Below are 23,514 nucleotides of genomic sequence, written 5' to 3'. Positions count from 1 at the left end.
GTATTAAGGAATGTAATATATTTGCTTAAATATGTTCTTACTACACTGAAGCCATACTCATTAGATATTGCTGTAAATAAAGACTCTATGTCTAGAGTTGTAAATATGACATTTGTATAACCTTTATTCTTTTTCAACCAATCTGACAATTGTTCTAAAAAAATCAGTGCTCTCCTTCATATAGCTTCTTGAGTGTATATATAGTATTGTACACTACGTAGAGGAGTAGGCCTTCTTTTCTATAAGAGATTTGTGGATGATTCGTTCTTGTTATGGCAGGGGGGGGGCATTGAAGATATACATTCTATTTTACTATAACTAACTGATACTGTGCAGTTTTTGAGATTTAAAAAGGATAGTTCCAATAAGAGAATAAACTTTCTGGACATACACTTATACAGAACCGTAGAAGGTAAAATAGGAACTGCTATACATAGCAAAGAAATGAAGAAGACTGCATTATTACATTGTTCTAGCATGCAGCCCTTATTTACGTTCCCTAATATAATTAAAGGTCAACTGTTAAGGTTAGCAAGACTTAACAGTGATGAAAGCAAATTTGAAGCAAAGGTCAGTAATCTATTATGAAACTTAAATTATAGAGGGTATGTAAAAGAGTTATTAAACAAACAATATTTGAATGTTACTTCAAAGTGGTTGTTTTAAGTTTTTTAACTGTTATATTAGAATTTTTTTGTTTCTCTTAACGGTATTTGTTAATCGTGCTGGATTCACCAGCTGGAGCTTTTGTTTTTGGATCCGATCTCCTGACAGACAACAGTAATTTTTACCACCCTCCAAATCTTGATGAGAGTAATGCTTTTATCAGCACATTTCAATTCTGCATGGCATCAAAATTATATGTAAGTTTATAAAATGTTCTCATCATTAGAGTTATTTGTGGATCTGAAGTACTTTGTGGCAAATAACTTTGTCTGTCAGTTGGTGCAGATGGTGAAGGCTGTGAGCTGCAGTTCCGGTGGTACAGGGTTTGATTCCCTTATCCCTCATTTGCTTACCATGTAGACTTGAGCAAGTCCCTTAACTAGAGATTACTCCCAGGTCAAGTCCTGAAAAGGGCTTTTATGTCCTGCTGGCCTGCCTTGTTTACAAACTGTTATTATTAATAGGGGGACAGATGTCTCTGTCAAGAATAACTGCCTTAAACTAAGTCATTTATATAAATGGTATTTATTTAATCCTGAAATTATGCTTTATGCATTATTTAGAACATATCTGCCACATTACAATGATGATTCTTACCTGGCAAATTATCATAGTTATCTAGTAGCACTAAATATAGGTTCATAGGTTCATAGGTGTTTACTAGGCTAATGACCACAAGGGTCTTTTTAAACCTAGTCATGCATCCCAAATTTCTGACAAATTCTGATACCCCTGATGAGTGTAAGAAGGGGTTTTGGAGATTAAACATTTGCACACAGGGCCTAGGAGATGAACAATTTGCAGGTTGCCTGTGTCCATTAGAGACATAGGTGCCAAACCAGGGATGAATTTCCAAGCTGTCCAAGCTGTACTTGAATTGGGTTAGGGAGGAACTCTGCTTCACATGGATGGGGAGCCTGATCCATAGACGGGGTAGTCTCTGGGATACTTACCTGCCTCCATGTAAGTTAGTTTTTGCTAGTGTTCATAATCTGGGTATGACGCCCGTGCACTGGCCAAGCAATCAAGGAGCCTCAATCCTCACCACTAACACCAGTGAGGGGCATCCATATTGGAAAAGGATAATAAATATACACACAGTAAAGTACAATTTCCCTTAAGAACACACAGAAATCACAGTCAGTCTGGGGCTGGTTACTCCCTTTCTCTCCAAGTCCCCAATAGGACTTCCCACTGGCACAGCTATAGGGTCCAGATCTCAGCCTCGTAAGCAAGCTAAAACCTCCAGCACCCTCACTGTCTAACCAGTGCTTCATATCCCTGCCCAAGTAGCTGACACACACACTTTGAGATAAGAATTATATACAACCATACAGACACTGCTGGGGAAGGCTGGCACAGGTTCTCCAGCTGTGCCTCTTTTCTGCCCAGCCTAAAAGGTAGTACCAGCTGCCACCACCCACTTATATCAGCTACTCAAAGGCCCTTCTGAAAGGGTGCCCAATTATTACTGTGAAATATTATTAGCCAAATGGTAAGTGTGACTGAACAGTCAAGGCTTATGGGAGTGACTTGGTACAGTATCACTATATACATGCAATGTACTCTAGAGCTTAAATTAACTCTACATAAAACAGCCACAGTTGAAAGGTTTGAAAACATTTAATAATACATAATAAAAACACAAAACAATACTTCTTACTACACAGTGCTAGTCAAGAGCTCAGAGATCACAGAGAAATACTTAAAATAATACCATAGAAAATTTCTGACATCACAGAAAAACAAACTAGTCTAATCTTCCTATTTCCTAGCTATATCTAAGAGAAAACAGTTCTAAAATAAACTTATATACAGAGCAAGACAGTGCTGGTGATGTTGGATGTTCTCAAGACAAATGCTCAGAGCACTCTGATTCTCTCTCTCTTTAAATTGATAACACAGAGCTGCTTCACATGACATCATTCTTCACACTTCTCTGGTGTTCCCAGGCTAACTGAAACTAAATTTACATTATTTACACCTGGTCAGAAACCAGAGCAATAAAGGACATTTACACATGCAAATTCTAGCCATTAACTCTGGTCTTAAAACAATAGGCAGGATGCCTCCCTCTAGACATATCGGCTCCAAATTTTGACATCAAAGAATTGACTTATCAGCTTTGTTACAGAAGAGTGCACTGTTGTTACATTTTTGCAGTTCAATATCAAATGCAGTTTTTTTCACATTTAAGAGAACAAGCCTGTGTCTTACATTAATATTTACAAATGACAGAATTATCTACAAAATTCTATCTGGCTAGGCTGGCAGCCTTTACCTATCTTCACACATACCCCCCCCCCCCCTGGAGAACTCAAGCTAGTTTTTCATGTGACCCTTGAGAAATATTGCTTGAGAGGGTTAGGTCTATCTGAGTATACCTTACCCCATTCCCTGTCTTGAGAGCCCATCTGCGTTGGCATTGCTACTCCCACTGCAGTTCTGCACTGACATATCATATGCTTGCAACCCTAGGCTCCATCTTAGCAACTTGGCATTTTGCTGGCTGGCTCTGTGTAACCATGTTAGGGGGTTGTGATCTGTCATAACAGTGAATTTTCTTCCATACAGATAAGGCTGAAGTTTGTGCAGTGCCCGCACTCTGGCTAGACATTCCCTTTCTACAGCTGCATAGCATTCCTCCCTGGGATAAAGCCTACAACTTAGATAAACTACTGGGTGCTCTTCTTCCTCTGAAGAAATCTGGTTAACTACAGCCCCTACCCCCATGGTTCAAAGCATCCACCTGCACAATAAATTATTTGCTGTAATCTGGACTGGCTAGCACAGGGGGTCCTCCCAAAACTTCTTTAAGCTTCTGGAATGTCTGGTCACATGCTGTGATCCACACTACCTTATCTGGCCTTTTCTTCCTTGTCAGGTCTGTGAGGGGAGCAGCTATGGTACTATAACTGGGGATGAACTTTCTGTAGTACCCTGCTTTCCCTAAGAATAACCTCACCTGCTTTTTGGTAACAGATGCAGGCCATGCCTGAATGGCTTCTACTTTGGCAGGTTCTGGCCTGATCTTACCACTCCCCACTCTATGTCCCAGGTAGGAGACCTCTGCCATACCCACCTGACATTTGCTGGGTTTAATGGACAACCCTGCCCTCTGTAGTCTGTCCAGCACCTCCCTGACATGTTGAAGGTGCTCTTGCCAAGAATGGCTGTAGATGGCAATATCATCTAGGTAAGCAAGGGCAAATCCTCCTGCTAGGATATGATCTACCAACCTCTGGAAAGTCACTGGGGCATTTTTCATCCCAAAGGGTATATTTGTGAACTCATACAAGCCAAAAGGAGTCACAAAGGCTGACCTCCCGCTAGCACTGGGAGTCAAGGGCACCTGCCAGTTGCCCTTGGTAAGATCAGTGGTGGTAAGATACTTAGCCCCACCCAGCTGCTCTAGGGCCTCGTCTGTCCTAGGCATGGGGTAAGCATCTGACCCTGTGTGACCATTTAATTTCCTGTAGTCCACACAGAACCTGGTGCTTCCAACCTTCTTTTGCAACAGCACCACTGGGGAGGCCCAGGGACTGTTGGACTCTGGAATCACCCCTAGTTCCAACATCTCCTGTATCTCCTCTCTCAGAGTCTGTTTGACTCTCTCAGGCACCCTATAAGGGGCCTGCTTAATAGGCCTTTGGGGTTCTATATCCACCTGGTGCTGCACCAGGTGAGTGCACCCTAGTTTCCCAGTGAACATGTCCCCAAACTCCTGTAACACTGCTCAGATTTCTCGAACTTGAATAGGAGATAGCTGCTGGGACATTACTACCCCTTCCACTGAGGTGTCAGTCCGAGCCTTACTGAGGAAATCAGTCACCAGATCTCCCTCAGACTCCTCCTGCAATCAACTGCAAATCCTCAGCACAAGGGCCTCCCTATCATGGTAAGGTTTTATCATGTTAACATGGTACAATTTGTGCCACTGCCTCTTGCCTAGCAGTTCCACCATGTAGTTAACATCACTTACCTTTCTTACCACCGTGTAGGGTTCCTCTCAAGCTGCTTGCAGCTTGTTGTGTGTGACAGGAATGAGAATCATTACCTGCTGCCCCACAGCATACTCTCTAGCTCAAGCATTCCTGCCATGCCACACCTTTTTCTGTTGTTGGGCTATTGCCAGGTTCTCCTGGGCCAAACCCATGAGTTCCCTGAGCCTTATCCTGAGGTTTAGGACATATGCCACAATAGACTCCTTGTGAGATTCACACTCACCTTCCCACTCATCTCGAATTAAATTTAGAGGTCCCCTCACCCTATGATCATACAGCAACTCAAAGGGTGAAAATCCTGTGGATTCCCGGGGAACCTCTCTGTAAGCAAACAACAGATGGGGCAAATATTTGTCCCATTCCCTCTTAAACTGATCTGCAAATGCCTGTAGCATGGACTTGATTGTAGAGTTTAACCTCTTAACAAGACCATTAGTCTGAGGATGGTAGGAGGTGGTCTTCAGGTGCTTCACCCCACAGTACTTCCACAGAGAAGCCAGTAGGTCTGACATGAAATTGGCACCTCTGTCAGTCAGTATTTGTTCTGGGGAACCTACCCCCCTGAAAATCTCTAACAAAGCATTTGCCACCTATTTTGCCTTAGTGGAGGACAGAACCACTGCCTCAGGGTATGGTGTAGCATAATCCATTACCACTAGGATATACTTTTTCCCTGTGAAACTTGGGGTACTCAGAGGCCCCACAATATCCATAGCTACCCTTTGAAATGGCTTCTCAATCACAGGCAAAGGCATCAAAGGAGCTCTTACATTGCCTCCTGCCTTGCTTACCTTTTGGCACTGCTCACAGGTCCTGCAGTACCCTGTTACATCTCTGGAAATTCCAGGCCAATAGAGGTTCTGCATAATATGTCTCTGTACATTTTATGCCCATATGACCTGCAAAGGGAATATTATGGGCTATGGCTAGAAGAGCCAGATGGTAGGCTATAGGCACTACCAACTGCTGTACTCTCTCACCTTCTAGCCTTCCCTCAGGGGTCCACTCTCTATACATTAACCCTTTGTCCCAGTATATATTCCCCCTTCCCTTGAGAATCAGGTGCCTCACTAGCTACCTGCCTCAGGCCTTGCAATGTGGGGTCTGAGAGCTGAGTCTGTCTCATCTCTCTCTTTGTAACCCTTCCCAGGTCCCCTTCCACAGGAAGTCTGGCATCCTCTGACAGTGGTGCCTCACTGTCAGCCTGGGTACTACTACTCACCTCTACCTTTGCAGTCACTCTGTCCAAGGGATCATCAGTATCCTCAAGCAGCTGTGGCTCACTGCTACAGAGTAGCTCCCTATGTGAAGTAACCACCTCACCAGTCCTGGCTGCAAGTATGCTGTCTGTCTGGGTCTCCCCTAGGCTACCAGACCCACATGCTTGTCTCCTAGCCTGACTACATGTAACTGCCTAAACACATGGTACTGCCTCATCCAAATCCTTCCCTATCAGGACATCTGCATGGTGGTAGTTTGGTACCCCTGTTGTCTCAAGACAACCTACTATTGGCATTTTGTCTTTCCCACTTACTGGCACACTCACCATTTGTTCCCCACCTTGCTTCTGTGGACATCTGTATGCCACATGGCCCCACTGGTTGCATTCAAAACATTTAACCCTAGGTCCTAGACATGTACCTGGACTAGTGGCTTCCACTGCTACTGGCAGATTCTGTTGTGGCAGTCTGTGCTCCTCACCATGGGTTCCTTTAGACCCATGAGCAGCACTGGGGGTCCCTTTCCTGTGCAGGGATGCCCTGCTTGCTAGGTATAGGTCTCCTGTCTTCCACAACTCATCTGAAGTAGCACATTGTCTATCAGCTAACCAGATCCTCATGTCCTCAGGCAAAGTGCTAAGGGCTTGTTCCCTTATCAAAAGGTCTACCAGCCCTTCAGAAGTGGTGACCTGACATCCACTCACCCACCTATGAAAATAAGTGCTCAGTTCAGCAACATATTCACACACACCTTCATCTGCCTTGCGTCTATGCTCACAAAACATTTTCCTATAAGTTTCAGGTGTTAGCTTAAAACATTCTAACAAGTGATTTTTAACAGCGGTATAATCACAATATTCACAATCAGCAAGTTTAGACAACACAGTTACAGCTTTACCATGGAGTAAGGGGGTCAGGAACCGTACCCAGAGCCTTTGGTCAACATCATACTGTTTACATACCCTTTCAAAGATATGAATGAAACTATCAATATTATCCCCCTCTTTAAACTGTGGAAGAAATTTACTGACCTTTTTTGCTTCTGGGGTCCAGTTACTCCCTTCCCCATTACCTCCATGACTCTGGCGAAGAGTCAGCATCTCCTTCTCATGCTGCCTCTGCCTCTCCTTTTCCTCAGCTTCCAGGCATAGCAGTTTCTCATTCTCCTCAGCCTGCAACCATCACAGTTTCTCCTGGTCCTCACTCTCTAGACACCTCAGTCTCTCAGCTGCTTCTAGTTCCAAACACCTGGCCTCCAACTCAAATCTCTTTAGCTCCAGATGGATGTTTAAGTCCTCTGCAGAAAGTTTGAGCTGTCCATTCTCTGAGTGTGGTACATCTCCACTGCCAGTCTGATCATCCTCCTGGTTGGTGTTTTCTGATGCAGCTGTGACCAAGGCTGCAATCAGGTCTGCCTTAGTCATGTTTCCATGCACCAGTCCCATAACCTAGCACATCTCAGCCAGCTGGCTCCTTGTCAGCTTTCCATACTCCACTGCTGACATGCTGCCTACTCTCCCTGACTAACTAAGCTAACAAAAGAAATAAAACAATTGTGATCTGATCTCTGAGTATTCACTGCATGGCTGATTTTGAGTACAAAACACTTTCAGTGATCACTGTACACAAGTTACAGGAATTCACTCTACCCACACCACTACAAGCAAATTAGTATTTGCCAACCAATTAATATGTGGTGTGGATATCCCACCACTGCCAAACAATTAATATGTGATGCCCATGCACTGGCCCAGCAATCAAGGAGCCTCAATCCTCACCACTAACACCAGTGAGAGGCATCCTTATAGGGAAAGGAGAATAAACATACAGATGCAAAAACAAAACTTCAGTACACTCGAACCAAATGAATGAAGTCCAAATGAAATAAGTCACCGCTCAGCCAAGTAAGATGCAAAGATTTATTGTAAAGCAGTGACTTATTTCATTTGGACTTCATTCTTTTGGTTAGAATAAATATACACACAGTAAAGTACAGTTTCCCTTAATAGCACACAGAGATCACAGTCAGTCTGGGGCTGGTTTCTCCCTTTCTCTTAGGTCCCCAGTAAGACTCTCCACTGGCACTGCTATAGGGTCCAGATCTCAGCCTAGTGGGCAAGCTAAAACCTCCAGCACCCTCTCTGTCCAACCAGTGCTTTGTGTCCCTGCCCAAGTAGCTGACACACACACACACACACACACACACACACACACACACACACACACACACACACACACACACACACACACACTTTGAGATAAGAGTTATATACAACCACACAGACACTCCTGGGGAAGGCTGGCACAGGTTTTCCAGCTGTGCCCCTTTTCTGCCCAGCCTAAAAGGTAGTACCAGCTGCCACCACCCACTAATATCAGCTACTCAAAGGCCCTTCTGAAAGGGTGTCCAATTATTACCGTGCAATATTATTATCCAAATGGTAAGTGTGACTGAACAGTCAAGGCTTATTAGAGTGACTTGGTACAGTATCACTATATACATGCAATGTACTCTAGAGCTTAAATTAACTCTACATAAAACAGCCACAGTTGAAAGGTTTAAAAATATTTAATAATAAATAATAAAAACACAAGACAATACTTCTTACTACACAGTGCTAGTCAAGAGTTCAGAGATCACAGAGAAATACTTAAAATGATACCATAGAAAAGTTCTAACATCACAGAAAAAACAAACTAGTCTAATCTTCCTATTTCCTAGCTATATCTAAGAGAAAACAGAGTTCTAAAATAAACTTACATACAGAGCAAGACAGTGCTGGTGATGTTGGATGTTCTCAAGACAAATGCTCAGAGCTCTCTGATTCTCTCTCTCTCTTTAAATTGATAACACAGAGCTGCTTCACATGACATCATTCTTCACACTTCTCTGGTGTTCCCAGGCTAACAGAAACTACATTTACATTCTTTACACCTGATCAGAAATGAGAACAATAATGGACATTTATACATGCAAATTCTAGCCATTAACTCTGGTCTTAAAACAATAGGCAGGGTGCCTCCCACTAGACATATCAGCTCCACATTTTGACATCAAAGAATTGACTTATCAGCTTTGTTACAGCAGAGTGCACTGTTATTACATTTTTGCAATTCAATATCCAATGCAGTCTTTTCACATTTAAGAGACAAGCCTGTGGCTTACATTCTTCTTTCAGCTTTTCCCGGTTATGGGTCGCCACACTGAAACTCCAGTCCGCTAATGATTGGCAGTGAATTTTTACGGTGCTGAGTTGCCAGCCCGATGCCCAACCTTCAAAGAAGGCACACCCATTCATGCACACACCTACCTGCATGTATTTAAACATCACTCAACTGTGGGGAGGACATGCAGACTCCACACAGAAGGCGCTACAAATGACAGAATTATTTACAAAATTCTATCTGGCTAGGCCGGCAGCCTTTACCTATCTTCACACTAGCTATAGAAAATAATATCACATCTAGTATTATCTAACATTCTAAGTGTCTAACATATATTAGTTTATGTCAACTGCAAAAGGACAATTGTCTCGCTAGTGGAATTCAGGTAAAGCTTACCACAGCTTTCTTCATCACTGTTGTCCCCGCAGTCATCAAAGTGGTCACACACAAACATGGATGGGATGCAAAGTCCATTGTGGCACTCAAACTGGTGAAACTGGCAGTGCGCTACAAGAAAACAGAACAGTGCTTAATATTAACATCACAGAAGTGTACTCCTAATCTTACAAAACTGCAAGTATACACTCATTAATTAGTGACTACGTTTAGTCCTCCGAAATCTTCAGCAGCAATGGAGATATTGCTATTTTACCAATTTTAAGTGCATTTCTAACCATTAAATCAAATAATGCAAACCACAAATATTTCTACCTCATAACATTTAACTTCAAAACTTAAAAAAATTACTGTAGGTTGTCCATGAAATTCTGTCTGTCAGCTTTCTCCTATAAACACCTTATAACTCAAAACATACCACAGTCTGTTCACACATACGGAACTGTGTTTATGTAAGCACAGAACATGAGTGACTTGATAGCATATATTAAGAAAATATATACCAAATTTCATGAGTTATTCTTGAGAAACATTTCCAGCTGTACACTAAATATAAATCCCTCCAGCCTTACATATAAGTTAGTGTCTGCCTCATATCTTAATATAATGTATTATTATTATTATTTACTTTTTGGGGGGTTGGAATGTTTTCAAGCTCCTACCATGTATCTAATTTTCTGGCTGCTATCTCATTATTAAGGCACTGTTGGACTCTGTCATAGTCATTCATCTTTGCTCTCAGTATGTAAGTTTTGTCTAGACCTAGCTCTTATCTTAACCACACATCCCCCACACATAAATTTATGCTTTTGTAGTTGAAGAGATTATATTCTGATAAAAGACACTATTGGTTATAAGCCACTCTTGAAGTGGTATGCCCATTTCTGGCAGCTATAACTTAACAATAGCCATCAAGCTGGTGGGGAAATATACAGGTGATTGCTAAAGATTGTCAGAGGAATGGCTGACAGTAGTAGATATGCATTCTGGGACGGGAGAGGCAGGGGGAAGGATGACATGGATGCACACAATCCTAGTATTCTGGGAGGAAAATGTCAAACAAAGATGTAAATGAAAGAAGCACATGGGCTTGAAGGTTTTCTAAAAAGAAGAATATGCCAGGAAAAGAAGCAGGGAGGATCTGAAGGAGAGAATAAGTTGAATGCTGGATAAGTGGGTAGGAAAAGATTATACGCTGGGTGTAAGGATTAGTCTGGTGAGGTGCATGATTTTGCAGGATGTGATTAATATGTCGAGACATATACAAATAAAACCTCAAAAGAATGAACAGAGAAAATTCAACAGGTAGGTGGCAGGTTTATATGGAGAAGCAAAAGAGGGAAATAAAAAGATATATAGATTTTGATTGGATATAAAGTAAGCGGATGAGGAGCATTGGATTTCAAAAGGTGTACAACAGCAATAACTCTAGCATTTGACACAATACCCCAATTCTAACTTCCTGGGTCCTGTCTATGAGCCAGTTGGATATCTACCAGGTGACATATGGATTTGTGCCTAACCTCCTGAGTTTGTCAACAATGGACAAGTGGGGTATTGTGTCAAATGTATTGGACAGGTCAAGGTAGGCAGTGTGAATTATTTTGTCCTCATCGATTGCTTTGGTGAGCTTCTCAAAGATGTCCACCAGGTTGAGTAGACATGATCTGCCCTTGACAAAACCAAACTGGGTTGGGCCCAGTGACTGTAGGTTTACTATATCTCTGTTGATCATCTCCATGATAATTCTTTCCATGGCTTTACATACAAGAATAGTGAGACTTATGGGTCTGTAGTTTCCAGGGTCTGTAGATGGCCCACCTTTGTGCACAGGGATGACTGTTGCCTTTCTCCATTCATGAGGCACAAAGCCTGTTTGGAGGCTACAGTTAAATAGTCATGTTTCATGCTATTTAGAAGGCATCCTGGGATATTGTCTGGGCCCATTGATGTAGTGTTCTTTGTCTTAGAGACAGTATTAAGGGTCTGTTCCCTAGTGATAGGAGGGAGAGTTATATTTGATATTTCCTGAGGGAAGGTTGAGGGGGAGAGAGGGGTAAAGTTGGAGCTGAATTTATCAGCCAGGAGGTTTGGTATATCTTCTGGCTCAGTATAGGTGGCTCCATTTACAATGAGCTCTGCACACAATTGTCTATTGCCTTTGAGGTTGCGGACATAGATAAAGAACTCCCTTTGGTAAAAACTCTGTACCCATGAACTACAACATAGGTGGTAGTATACTTAACAGGGAAAGTGTGATAAGAGACCTTGGGACACAGGTGGAAAGCAGTCTCTCCTTTGATAATCACATCTCCACAGTAGTTAGGAAATCCTTCTACATGGCACACCTCATCACAAAAGGTTTCTCATCCAGAAAAAAAGAGGTCATTGTTCCCCTCTACTCATCACTCATTAGACCCATTATAGAGTACAACGCCCCTTTTGGTATGTACCTCACAAGATATCTACAACAACTGGAAAGGCTGCAGAAATACCTCACAAAGAGGATTACCAGCCTCAAACAGATGCCCTATGCAGACTGTCTCAAAAAACTCCAGCTTTACTCTGTCGCATATCGCCTACTCAGAGGTGATCTCTGCCTAACATACAAAGCCATGTCAATCCCAGAACTGTTGGACATGCTCCACTTAAAAAAATCCCAATCCCTCCGAGCTACATGCTCTAGGGACCTAAACCTTGTCACCACAATAAACAGAACATGCCGGAGGGATAGATTCCTGCCCCAGAGACTTCCCATACTCTGGAATAAACTACCTATCTATATCAAACAAAGCTCCTCATTAACACTCTCCAAGAAAAATCTTGATGATTGGATGGGAAATAGGAAATTCACCCTGGGGATCACCTTTGTGGCTCTGCTCGACAGTGGCACAGGAAAATATTTTTTTGGGGTGGCAAAAGCCAGGGTACCTTTTTGGCTGGGCTTGTATAGGCCCCAGGGCCAATAGCCCAGTACCTACCTATGAACCTATGAACCTATGAATGCCTGGGAGACAAACATACCTCAAATTTGGCTTTGGTAGACTTTATTTGTCCTCTGAGTTGTTTATTTAGTTTGATGAAAGTGATTTTATCCTGCTGGGTGCTGAAACTTTTGCCATGATTTTCTTCCTCCCGTTTTACAGCCTATTGATTTTGTGATTCCACCAGGGTGGCTTGTTTTTTGAATTAGTTCTGTACTTCTTCCTGGTGGGTACAGTTGTCTCTATGCAGCTACTAACATGCTTATACAGAGTTTCTGTGAACAGTTCTGCATAGGCAACAGTGTTCTCAAGGTTTATGGGGGTTTGAAATTTTGCATGTGTGTATGTGTTGTATACCTCTGTTTACAATGTTCTTTATGTAATTTTTTTTTTTCGGGTGCTTTTCTTCCTGGGAAAAAGTTTCATAGCTCATTACATGATACTGCTATTAATTAATAACACACCACAAGAATTCTGGGGAGTCCTTCTGGATCTTTAGAAAAATTCTGGATAATAGTGGAAAGTGCGAATAGGGAAACAGTAACATTATGTGTATGAGAATGACAAGACATCTGTCTTCCAGGCCTGTTTGCAAGGAATCCTTTAGCAGAATTTCTTTAGTTGTTTGTTCTGAGAGGAGGCAAACAAATCTTCTTGAGGTTTTCTCCACAGTTGGATAAATTCACTGAAGACCACAGGGTGAAGTTTCCATTTGTAAGGATCTGTCCTGGTCCTGCTTAGCTTGCCTGCACCAAAGTTTTTCTCTGACAGAGAGAATGAAACCTGAAAGTCAAACTGAGCTGAGTTGCCACCTCCCAGTTATTCATAGTAAGTCTGTAGAGTGGCTAATATCTGGTACCCGCCTGTATGTTTATGTACCATATCATGGTGGTACTGCTTGTGAAAACATATAAAGGTCTTGGGGCCAGAGATAATTTAGAAAATTCAGAGCTTTTATTACTGTCATCCTCTCTTTGACATTTATGTGCTTTTCTCTGTCAAGTTTGTTCCACAGACCTCGCAGTTTCAAGCCTTTGGAAACTGGCATGAAGCAACTGTTGTGACAGTGTAAAGAAGAGGCAGAAGGGAAAATGGGAGATCTGGATTCAGGGAGAACTGGTCTACCCACATTAGAATCTCCCTCCTTACAAACTCCAATATAGGGAAATGAAAAAATAAAGGGTGTAGATGCTGAGTCCAGATTGACCTGAGGTACTATTGTTTTTTTTTCACATGAAGTCTGGTCAGGGGAATCATAATAACAAAAGCCATGTACCCCAAAATCCTAAGAAATGTTGTGGCGGATACCTGCCTTAATTGGAAAAAACTCAGGAAGAACTTTTGTAACATTTCTACTTTGTCTGGGGGAAGAGAGGATCTTCCCGGGTCAGAATCTAACAGACATCCCAGGAAAACAATTTTGTGAGAGGGATAAGAGAAGATTTCTGTTAAGTTTACTTGAAACCCCAACTGTATAGAAAATTCTGAACACTGATAACGCTTGACTATGAACAAAGAGTCTGCACATATAAGACAATTATCCATTTATGGAAAAATGTGAATGCCTTAAAGTCTGTGATAAATTCTGGAGACACTCACATTGAAAATACAGTTAGAGAGATAGATAATCCAAAGGGTAAGGCAGAGAACTGATAATGTGTGAGAGAGACAGAAAAATCATAAAAAATTACCAAGATGCTTCCAATAGAAATGGCATAGTAAGTATCTTTAAGTTTAGCTGTCTCATGAAAGCTAGCAAGGGGACAAGCGGTAACAGGGTCTGAAAGGATAATATTTTTAACTTTGAGACCTTGGCAAAAAGATTGAGAATGGAGAGGTCTAGCACAGGCCTCTAAGCTACTTCCTTTTTGGCACCAGAAAAAAAATTATTAAAGACCAGATGGCTTAATGGTTAAAGTCTTCACCTCCCATGCACAAAGTACAAGGTTCGATGCCAATGCCTCTTTGGAGTTTGCATGTTCTCCCTGTGCCTCTGTGGGGTTTCTCCCATGTCTGAAAAACATGCAGAGTGTTTCCATCTCAAACTCAATAATGAATGGAGCTGTGGGCAGCAGCACAGACTCTACATGGTGCCCTATAGGGGGAAGAGTTGTACAGACCAACCACTTTGGGAGTCTACTGTGGTGCACAGTATCCTCAAGATAGGAGAACACAGATCACAGACTGCACTCCATGGCAGGGCTAGCCACTCAACGGTGTAAAATATGACTCTAGGTGATTCGGTCATGTTGACTAATGTCGCCAAAAATGGGTATGGGTAGTTACCGGTGATAAGTGGGTTGAGGACCCGGTCTACTCTGATCCACGCCAGGGGTCCTTGATAATGGTGGGAGGGGTATATGTGCCCCTATTGGCCAGTATGTGCCTGCCATAAAGCCCAGTAGCCCTGGCTCAATAAGCTACTGGCTGGCAGGTGTCTAGTTGCCCAGCCTGGGTTACCTGGGATAGCTCTGTTGAGCGAAAGCTGGACGTAAAACCAACTGACCTGTTAAACATGAACTGAGAAGGCAGAAGTGTGGCACTGAATTGAGAGAGTTTGCGACAGTTAACACGATACCCCGACTCCATGTAGAAAAAATGGGAAAAAGAGGGCTGATGATGATGATGAAAAAAATCATTAAATAAAAATCTTTGCCCATCTTTCAGGCAGGCACTATGACTCTTCATCTCCCTGAGATATTTGTTCCAGAACTGGAGGGAGCAGAGATACTTAGTTGCCAAGTGTAACCTTGTTGAATGATTTTTAGAACCCATTTTTCTGAAACAATCTGGTGCCACACAGGAGGATGCAAATTCAGAGAAAAGGAGAGATTGCCAGAGTGCTGTTGGGGGAGACACCCAACGAGGCTAATAATCATTCTGACTTTTTGGATTGTCTTTGATTTTGAATGGCTTCACGTTTCTTTCTGGAGCCATCTTTCTAATGTTTATTAAAATCCTATCTGAAGGAGCCTAGCTGCTTTAATTGCTTTTAAAAAAAAGACAGCTGATGTGGAAGGAAATCTTTTATTTCCTTTAAAAAAGGGAAGTTTGGAAAATTTGGGTCAACTTTTGAATCAATTTTCCCCTCTCATCAAATCTCTTAATCACCTCAGCTACAATAGGGCCAAAGAGACCTTCCTTGAACAAGAGAGAATTTAAAATTTCAGTTTCAACATATTCAGAATGATTTTAAGAATGTAGCCAAGCAAATCTTCTCATGAATAACCCATAAGCCACAGTCCTGGAGGCAGCATCAACATCATCATTAAACACACATTAAATAATGTTTAATTACACGAGAAACAGAAGGTAAAGAAGCATTGAAAGAGTTCTTCACCACAGAGGTGGAAGGTTATTAGTTAACTTTTTCATGTTCTTAAAAGACAGTAGTAAAACTTTAGTTTTAATCTGGCAGTTCAACATTTTTACTATTAAAGTGGAAGAAGAAACTTTCTTCCCAAATTTAGCTTTCCCATCTTTGTCAGAGGGAATGGAATTAGCAGTAGTAATGTCTTCATCACAAATAATGTTAGGTAGTGAAATCATTGCAGATCTGCTTTAGAAATTGTGTTTGTGAGTATGAGTTACCCTATATAACTCGTCAGACTTCCTAACGTCAGGAAGTTGACAGTCAGGTAAACTACAAGCTGTGAGAAAAACATTCTGTAAAACAAATAAAGCAGGAGGAAGAGCTGCAGATTTGGGAACAGCCAAACCATAAAACATTTGCTGGGGAATATGAATTTTATTCTGATCCCACTGAAAACTTCTTTAATTTTTGATGAAGATTCAGGAAAAAGAAAGGTGTTCTTCAGGAAAATCTGGCACATTTTCTTCAGAATTAGAATCTTTAGCTGAAAAGAAAATCCTGAATACACCACTCTCTTTCCAATCCCTGACCTTCTGTCTGAAAATCAGATTCAGAAAGTGAAGGAATTATTTTTCTTTTCCTCCCTGAAGAGGTAGTAGGGAAAGTAAAAGACGAAATTATTTCTCTAGAAAATCCCAGAAAATCTCTGTGTCTTAAAATAGAGATAGAAGAGGAGAAGCCAAGTTCTTTTCTTTTTGTTTCCTTTTCCTGGGAAACACCCGCAAGAAAGAACGACACAAAGGAGGTATACTGTCCTGGGATCTGGGCCTGTTTCAAAGCTATGTGGTAGGTCTTCCCCCATATCTTCCCCTGAGACTGACAAGAGTACTCCTCCCCGTAATCATGGAGGCAACCCTGCAGCTGCAGAGGATGTGCCTGTCACCCTGTCCCTAGTGGCAGTAGGTCCTACAAAAGGGGAAACGATGAGTGGTCTGGGAGCTGTGTCCTGCCATAGAAGAGTCCTTCATTAACAGCTGAGCTATAGCTAGAGCTGGCCTGACAAGCAAATACTCCCAGACAACTATTTTCATCTTGCTGGTGGGGGAAGAAAGAACCAAGGAGATTGGCAACTTCACCATAGGTTCAGCTAAGAAGGAAGGCCTAAAGATAGGTAGCAGAGCCTGAGAGAGGTGGTAACCCTTATAAAAAGGTGGTTCTAAGATAAGAAAATCACTGGCAGTCTCCAAAAGCACAACTTCCTGTGCCTAACACATAAAAACCTACACAAATATGTAGGAAACAATCCCCTGACACATATGTACATTCCTAGTCAAAAAAGAGCAATAATTTCACAGACAAGAATACAAGCTTTCCTCAGGAAAATCATTTTGTGGTAGGTTTTGCCCAACAGGGGATTTATCTGCCCAGCCTTAAAGGATCACTAGCCAACTGACATTTCCATGAATCCCACTGAAGGAATTCTCTTTGAAGGCAAAAAATCTCAAGATTTTTTAGCTCCCTCTTTTTATATGGAGCTCTGCTCGAGTTTCTGTAGGGTGTCCATAAGCTTTGAAAAGCTGGTCGGGTAGAGAGGATAGGACCCATATAGCTTAGGACATTGCAACAGTAATCTAATATTAAATATATTCTTATAGTCTTTTACACAGGATTTTTTGTTGTTGTTGCTGTTGTTGTTGTATATAATCAGGCTTGTGTTTAATAGCAACAGTAATTGTCAACACTTACTAGTGTCAGTTTTGTGAATTAATCACTATCTGAGTAACAATGCCTGATGTTGTTCAACTTTCAGCTTTTCCCGGTTAGCGGTTGCCACAGCGGATCTCCAGTCCACTAATGACTGGCAGTAGATTTGGTGCCGAGGTATGTACACCTCCTAAATTTTCCTTATTGCATATCCTCTTAAACAAAATGTATTATTTATTTTGTTTAAATAACAGCTGTCGATATTACGTGGTGTCATATCTAAAAATAAGTATTACCTTGTACAATGCCCATAACCGAAAAAGTGAATATTGTGGGAGACATAATTAACAGGACAGTAAGTCTTTCTGGGACAGTTTGGCATGCTGAACCACTGCCTTCATACACTTCTGAATATATTTGCTACTTAGATATGCATGTCACTGTGTCCTGAATAAAACAAACTCACCTCCCCACCACTTGCTTATCTCAGCTGTTTGTAAGTGACACTATAAACTTAAGGCATCCTTCTGAATTTCTTTAGAACTTAGTATGTGACAATTTCATAAAACTACTTGTTCATAGGTTCATAGGTAGGTAGTAGGATATTAGCCCTAGGGCCTATATAAGCCTAGCCAAAAAGGTAGCCTGGCTTTCGCCACCCAAGAAAATTATTTTCCTGTGCCCCTGTCGGGCAGAGCCACAGAAGTGATCCCTGGGGTGAATTTCTTATTTCCCATCCAATCGTCAAGATTATTCTTGAAGAGTGCTAATGAGGAGCTCTGTTTGACACAGATAGGTATTCTGTTCCAGAGTATGGGAAGCCTCTTTGACAGGAATCTATCCCTCCAGCATGTTCTGTTTATTGTGGTGAAAAGGTTTAGGTTCCTAGAGCGTGTAGCTTGGAGGGATTGGGATTTCTTTAAGTGGAGCATGTCCAACAGCTCTGGGTTTGACATAGCTTTGTATGTTAGGCAGAAATCACCTCTGAGTAGGCGATATGCGACGGAGTAAAGCTGGATTTTTTTGAGACGGTCTGCGTAGGGCATCTGTTTGAGGCCAGTAATCCTCTTTGTGAGGTATTTCTGTGGCCTTTCCAGTTGTTGTAGATGTCTTGTGAGGTACATACCAAAAGGGGCATTGTACTCTATAATGGGTCTAATGAGTGATGAGTAGAGGGGAACAATGACCTCTTTTTTTCTGTATAAGAAACCTTTTGTGATGAGGTGAGCCACGTAGAAGGATTTCCTGACCACTGTGGCGATGTGATTATCAAAGGAGAGACTACTGTCCACTGGTGTCCCACTGTCTCTTATCACACTTTCAGCATTAAGTAGACTACCACTTATGTGGGAGTTCATGGGTACAGAGTTTTTACCAAAGGGGATGACAATACACTTTTTGGCATTGAGCTTCAGGCCATGGCTTTGACACCAGGCATCTGTCTCAGTGAGGCCCTTTTGTAGTATGTCCACATCATTAGGAGTTTCAATTATGGCTCCTAGTTTGCAGTCAACTGCAAACTTTGTTAGCCAAAGACCTTCTGTGTTAGCCTGTATTTCAGAGAAGTAGATACCAAACAGGAGAGGACCCAGGACTGAACCTTGTGGTACTCCACTTGTCACTGGTCTGAAGTCGAATTTGGAGTCTGCTACTTTCACAGTGTGGGTTCTGTCCTTGAACCAGTTGGCAACCCATCTTGTGACATAGGGATTTATACCAAGTTTAGTGAGCTTATCTATAATTCCAGAGTGGGGGATGGTGTTGAAAGCCTTGGCGAGATCTAGATAAGCTGTGTGAACCACCTTACCCTCATCTATGGCTTTGGTGACTGCTTCAAAGAAGTCAGTCAGGTTTAGGAGACATGATCTGCCTTTTACAAACCCGAACTGGGTAGGGTCCAGAGTTTGGAGATTACCAATGCCTTTGCTTATGAGTTCCATGATAATACATTCCATGGCCTTGCAGACCAGGCTCGTCAGGCTAATGGGGTGGTAGTTCCCAGGGTCCATCGTGGCTCCCCCTTTGTGGAGTAGGATAACCGTCGCGGTGTGCCATTCAGTGGGCACAAAGCCTGAGATGAAGCTATGATTGAACATGGCACTTAGGTAGGGTGCCAGTCCATTCTGTAGTTTGTGTAGAATGCAGCCTGGGATATTGTCAGGTCCCATGCTGTGTTCTTGGCTTTGGAGAGTGTGTTTTTTACCTGTGCAGCCGTGATTACAGGAACTTTGCATTCTTCCGGTATAGAGATGGGCCCTCTAGGGGGTGAGAGGGGGGTAAAGTTAGCACTGAACCTATCTGCCAGGATGTTGGCAATATCAGTTGGTTCTGTATATTTAGTGCCATTGTGCTGTAACTCAGAGCAGATCTGAGTGTTGCCATTGAGATTCTTGACATAGTTATAGAATGCTTTGTGATTGTCTTTATAGTCAGTGGCAATTTTGTTTTCGTAACTAGCTTTGGAGGATTTTATGAGGGATCTCAGCTTCTTACTGAGGTTGACGAGGGAGTTCCTCCAGTCATGGGATTTTGCTCTTTTTTGCAACAGTTTCTTTCTTCTGTTGTAGAGTTTGTTTATGGTAGAGGACCACCAGATTGGCTTCCTTTTTTTGGAGGATAGCATCTTGGTTCTATTAGGGATAGCATGATCCATGCACTCGTGTAAGTGCTTATAAAGTGCATTTGTGTAGGATTCAGCAGTCGTACCTCTATTGTCCGTCTGCATGGGTGTCATGAAGTTTTCCACTTCTGTCTTAAGAAGTGTGAAGTTGGCTTTGGAGAAGTTTTTTACGGTGGTTTCCCTAATTGAGAGTGGGGGTGGGATGTGGATGTCTAGGGTGATTGGCTTGTGGTCAGATCTGACCAACGAGGAATTGACCTCTGATGTGGAACACCAGTTGCCCATGTTGGTAATGACCAGGTCTAGAATATTGCTGCCCCTGGTGGAGGTGTGAATAAGTTGATCCAAGGCATTGGAATTTATGAATTCCAGAAAACATTGAGCAAAAGAGTTTGTACATGAGTATTTTTCCCAGTTAAAGGTGGGGGTAGTTGAAATCGCCCATTATTTGGGTGTTGGGTTGTACCCTAATACTTTCCAGTGTATCAAGAAATGAGGAGAGGGAATCCTGGGGCATGGTGGGGGGGTCTGTAGCAAGCTACAATTTGGATTGCGGTCTTGCCCAGAGTTAGTTGCACTTGGATAATCTTGGATGCATTATGCTGTGCAACTAGCCTGGAGGTGTGGATATCCTTAATGAATATGGACACATCTCCACCTTTAGTGCTTTGTTCCAGGTTCGATGGCCAAAAGATGTGGTATGGATTATAGCCTGGTAATGCAGGGGTCCTCTCTGGAGCTTTGAACCAGGTCTCTGTCACTGCACAGATGTCAATGTTCTCCATTTTAAGGAGTGCCTCGAGTGAGTGCATTTTGAGGTTTAGACTTCTAGCATTGAGCAGCATTACCCTCAGATTTTGCTTGCTTGTACCTGTTATGGTGGTGAAGTTGTCATTTGTACCTTGCCTAAAAAAGGCACTATAGGGGTGGCAAGAGCCTTAGCCAGTATCCAGATTCCCAAGGGTGACAGGTGCAGGCCATCTCTGGCAAAGCATCGTGGTCTGTCGATCATGTCGTCCCAGGCAGACAAATACTGGATCCCCTTAGAATGACATCAGAAGCTTAGCCAATTGTTGAAGTCAATCATTTTGTCCTTGTACTGTGATATAATTCTGGGTGATGGCAGGATGCTACTCAGGGCTAGGGTCATACCTGCCTGGGCTACAAGATTGGAGAGCTCCTCCATGTCTCTTTTCATGTAGTCCAGGAAGGTACGTCTCAGGTCATTCACACCAACATGGACAATGACAGTGTCATATTTGTACTTGTTGTGGAGTGACCTGAGTGCATGCATTATGTGGCGGATCCTGGCACATGACAGGCAGCTGACAGTAACTTTCTCCTTGTTTAGCCTGGTGAGTGGAACATCAGTATGCCTGACTATAGAGTCACCTATGACTAGAGTGTTGAGTACGTTGTTATGCCTTATGGGCTGTGGCTGAGTGGCACACTGAGTTTGTGGGCTATGTGTCATTTGGGTTGTATTGGGGGGGTTTGTTTGCGTTAATACTTTGGAGGTCCCTGATGCTTGGACAGGTTTTTATTGAGAGCCTCCGCGAATGTAGGTGTGTGTTTTGTGTTTCTATGTGTTACAATTGTGTTACAATATGCAGAGTTACAAGTAACTGTAATGCATATGCTTGACTCATTAGAACAGTGCAGAAGACATATACAGTCACAAGTACACGTACACAATGTCTTTCCATTATACTTACTGCAGTTGACCTCATCAGATCCATCTCTGCAGTCTAGGATCCCATTACATCTCTGGTTGCTGTTATAACATGCTCCATTTGTACATGTCATCTGTGTACATGTGGGGTAATCTGCAAAAAGAATACATATATCATTAGTTATTCTTATATATGAAACAGGTAATTGTCTTGTGTTTTATATTAAGTCTTTCTGTATGTTGATTGTTCAGAAAGTGCATGGAAGTATTAAGACAGTGCTAAGTCTGGAAAAGAATCATATAGGTTTACTGGGAAAATTATGACAGCTGATAAAAATATATATTATTTTAAACTTTTCCCTTGTTGCTACTGCACATTAGGAGTTATGTTATAGATCAGATAATAAGCAAACCAAAACTATGGGAAAAACAATCAAAACAGTGAAGGAAAACACATAAAACCATCTTTATTTTTACCCCTAGTGTTAAGATTTAAACATTTAAATGTTTTATCATTGTAATAGCATAATAAATTTCTTCAAATCTGCAAATAAAGTTTTGTGAACTGAACCTCTTTCTTTGCTGGCAATTGTCAACAAAAATGATAAGTATTTAAGAGTTTTGTTTGTTAAAAATGTTAGATTTCAATTTGACACTGTCCAGATATGACAGTTCACTGTTTTTTATCTATTCGTTTTATTAACATTCCATTGTACAATAGCAATGCAAAACACTGTACTTCAAAAACATTAAATAAAAATCATTGAGTAACATCTTCACAATTCATATCACCAGATATATAACAGAAAAAATCAGCATCAGTTCTTATATGATATATTAAACCCTCTTCCCTTGGATCACACCATTGCATTTCAGCTAAGAAAGAAACATATGTAGATGCCCCCAATCAAACTATTCTGTGTTTTATAATATGACCTAATTTACTCCATTCCCTTTAGATCTGTAATTTCTTATCTCTAGACTCTTGCACATAAAGCAGCCTGTGATAAGTCCAAATATTATTCTTTCTCAAATATTCCTTCACTCAAGAAGCACTGCTCTTCCAAACGTTGGCTATAACATGTCTTACTCAACCTCCTAAATAAAGTAACAACAATTCAGACACCGACCATCCACATTCTTTTCCTCATAGTCCAAACAAACAGAGTTCCCATCTTTTAGGGACCTTTTTTAAAAAATGTTTTCCCATTCTTGTATGACATCCTGCCAAGAAACTTTAATATTATCACAACTCTAGAATACATGCATCTGACCTGCCTTGGACTCACCACATCTCCAACACTTCCCCTCACCAATATGCCCCCCTTCAATAACTGATTTGGGATTTTAAATCATCTATGAAGCCATCTCGTCTGGAAGTCCCACACCTGTGGAAGTGTCCTTAATCTTTTATTCATCTTAAGGCAGTAATCCTGGTCTGCCTTCTTCATTTTCACTCCTTCAAACTTTTCCCATAATCTGCCCATCTCCCTTGTGGACATGTCTTATCAACATTTTCTAAAGTTTACTACATGTGAGTCTCCTACAAATTCTGCTCTGCTCAACAGGGAATGACTCTTGAACCACCAACCTCCCAGACTCAAGGCTGCTTCTAATATGAATTCTGCCCTACTCAACAGGAAATGACTCTTCAACTACCAACCTCCCAGTCTCAAGGCCCCTAATACCAAGTGTTTGCAACCATTTCTTCACTGCTAGCTTTATCTGTTCAAACTGGAACCATGTTTTCTCAGGCAGTTGAAACCTAAT

At 41.8% G+C, this 23,514-nt stretch overlaps 1 protein-coding gene across 1 annotated transcript in view; it reads right to left on the bottom strand.

Annotated features, from left to right (window-relative positions):
* Positions 1–23,514, bottom strand: part of LOC122788060 (low-density lipoprotein receptor-related protein 2-like) — a 1,238,079-nt gene that overhangs the window by 1,120,239 nt on the left and 94,326 nt on the right. The window contains exons 5-6 of the mRNA XM_044054982.1: positions 21,788–21,898; positions 9,452–9,562 (exon numbers count right to left, since the gene is read on the bottom strand). Of these exons, the coding sequence (XP_043910917.1) occupies positions 9,452–9,562; positions 21,788–21,898 (222 nt within the window). The remainder of the gene's footprint in view (positions 1–9,451; positions 9,563–21,787; positions 21,899–23,514) is intronic.

This window comes from Protopterus annectens, chromosome 13.part0 (genome assembly GCF_019279795.1).
Source record: "Protopterus annectens isolate FY-2018-M chromosome 13.part0, PAN1.0, whole genome shotgun sequence".
NCBI classification, from domain to species: Eukaryota; Metazoa; Chordata; order Ceratodontiformes; family Protopteridae; genus Protopterus; species Protopterus annectens.
Note: the sequence above shows the minus strand (reverse complement) of the source record. Positions and strands in the feature narration are given on the sequence as shown.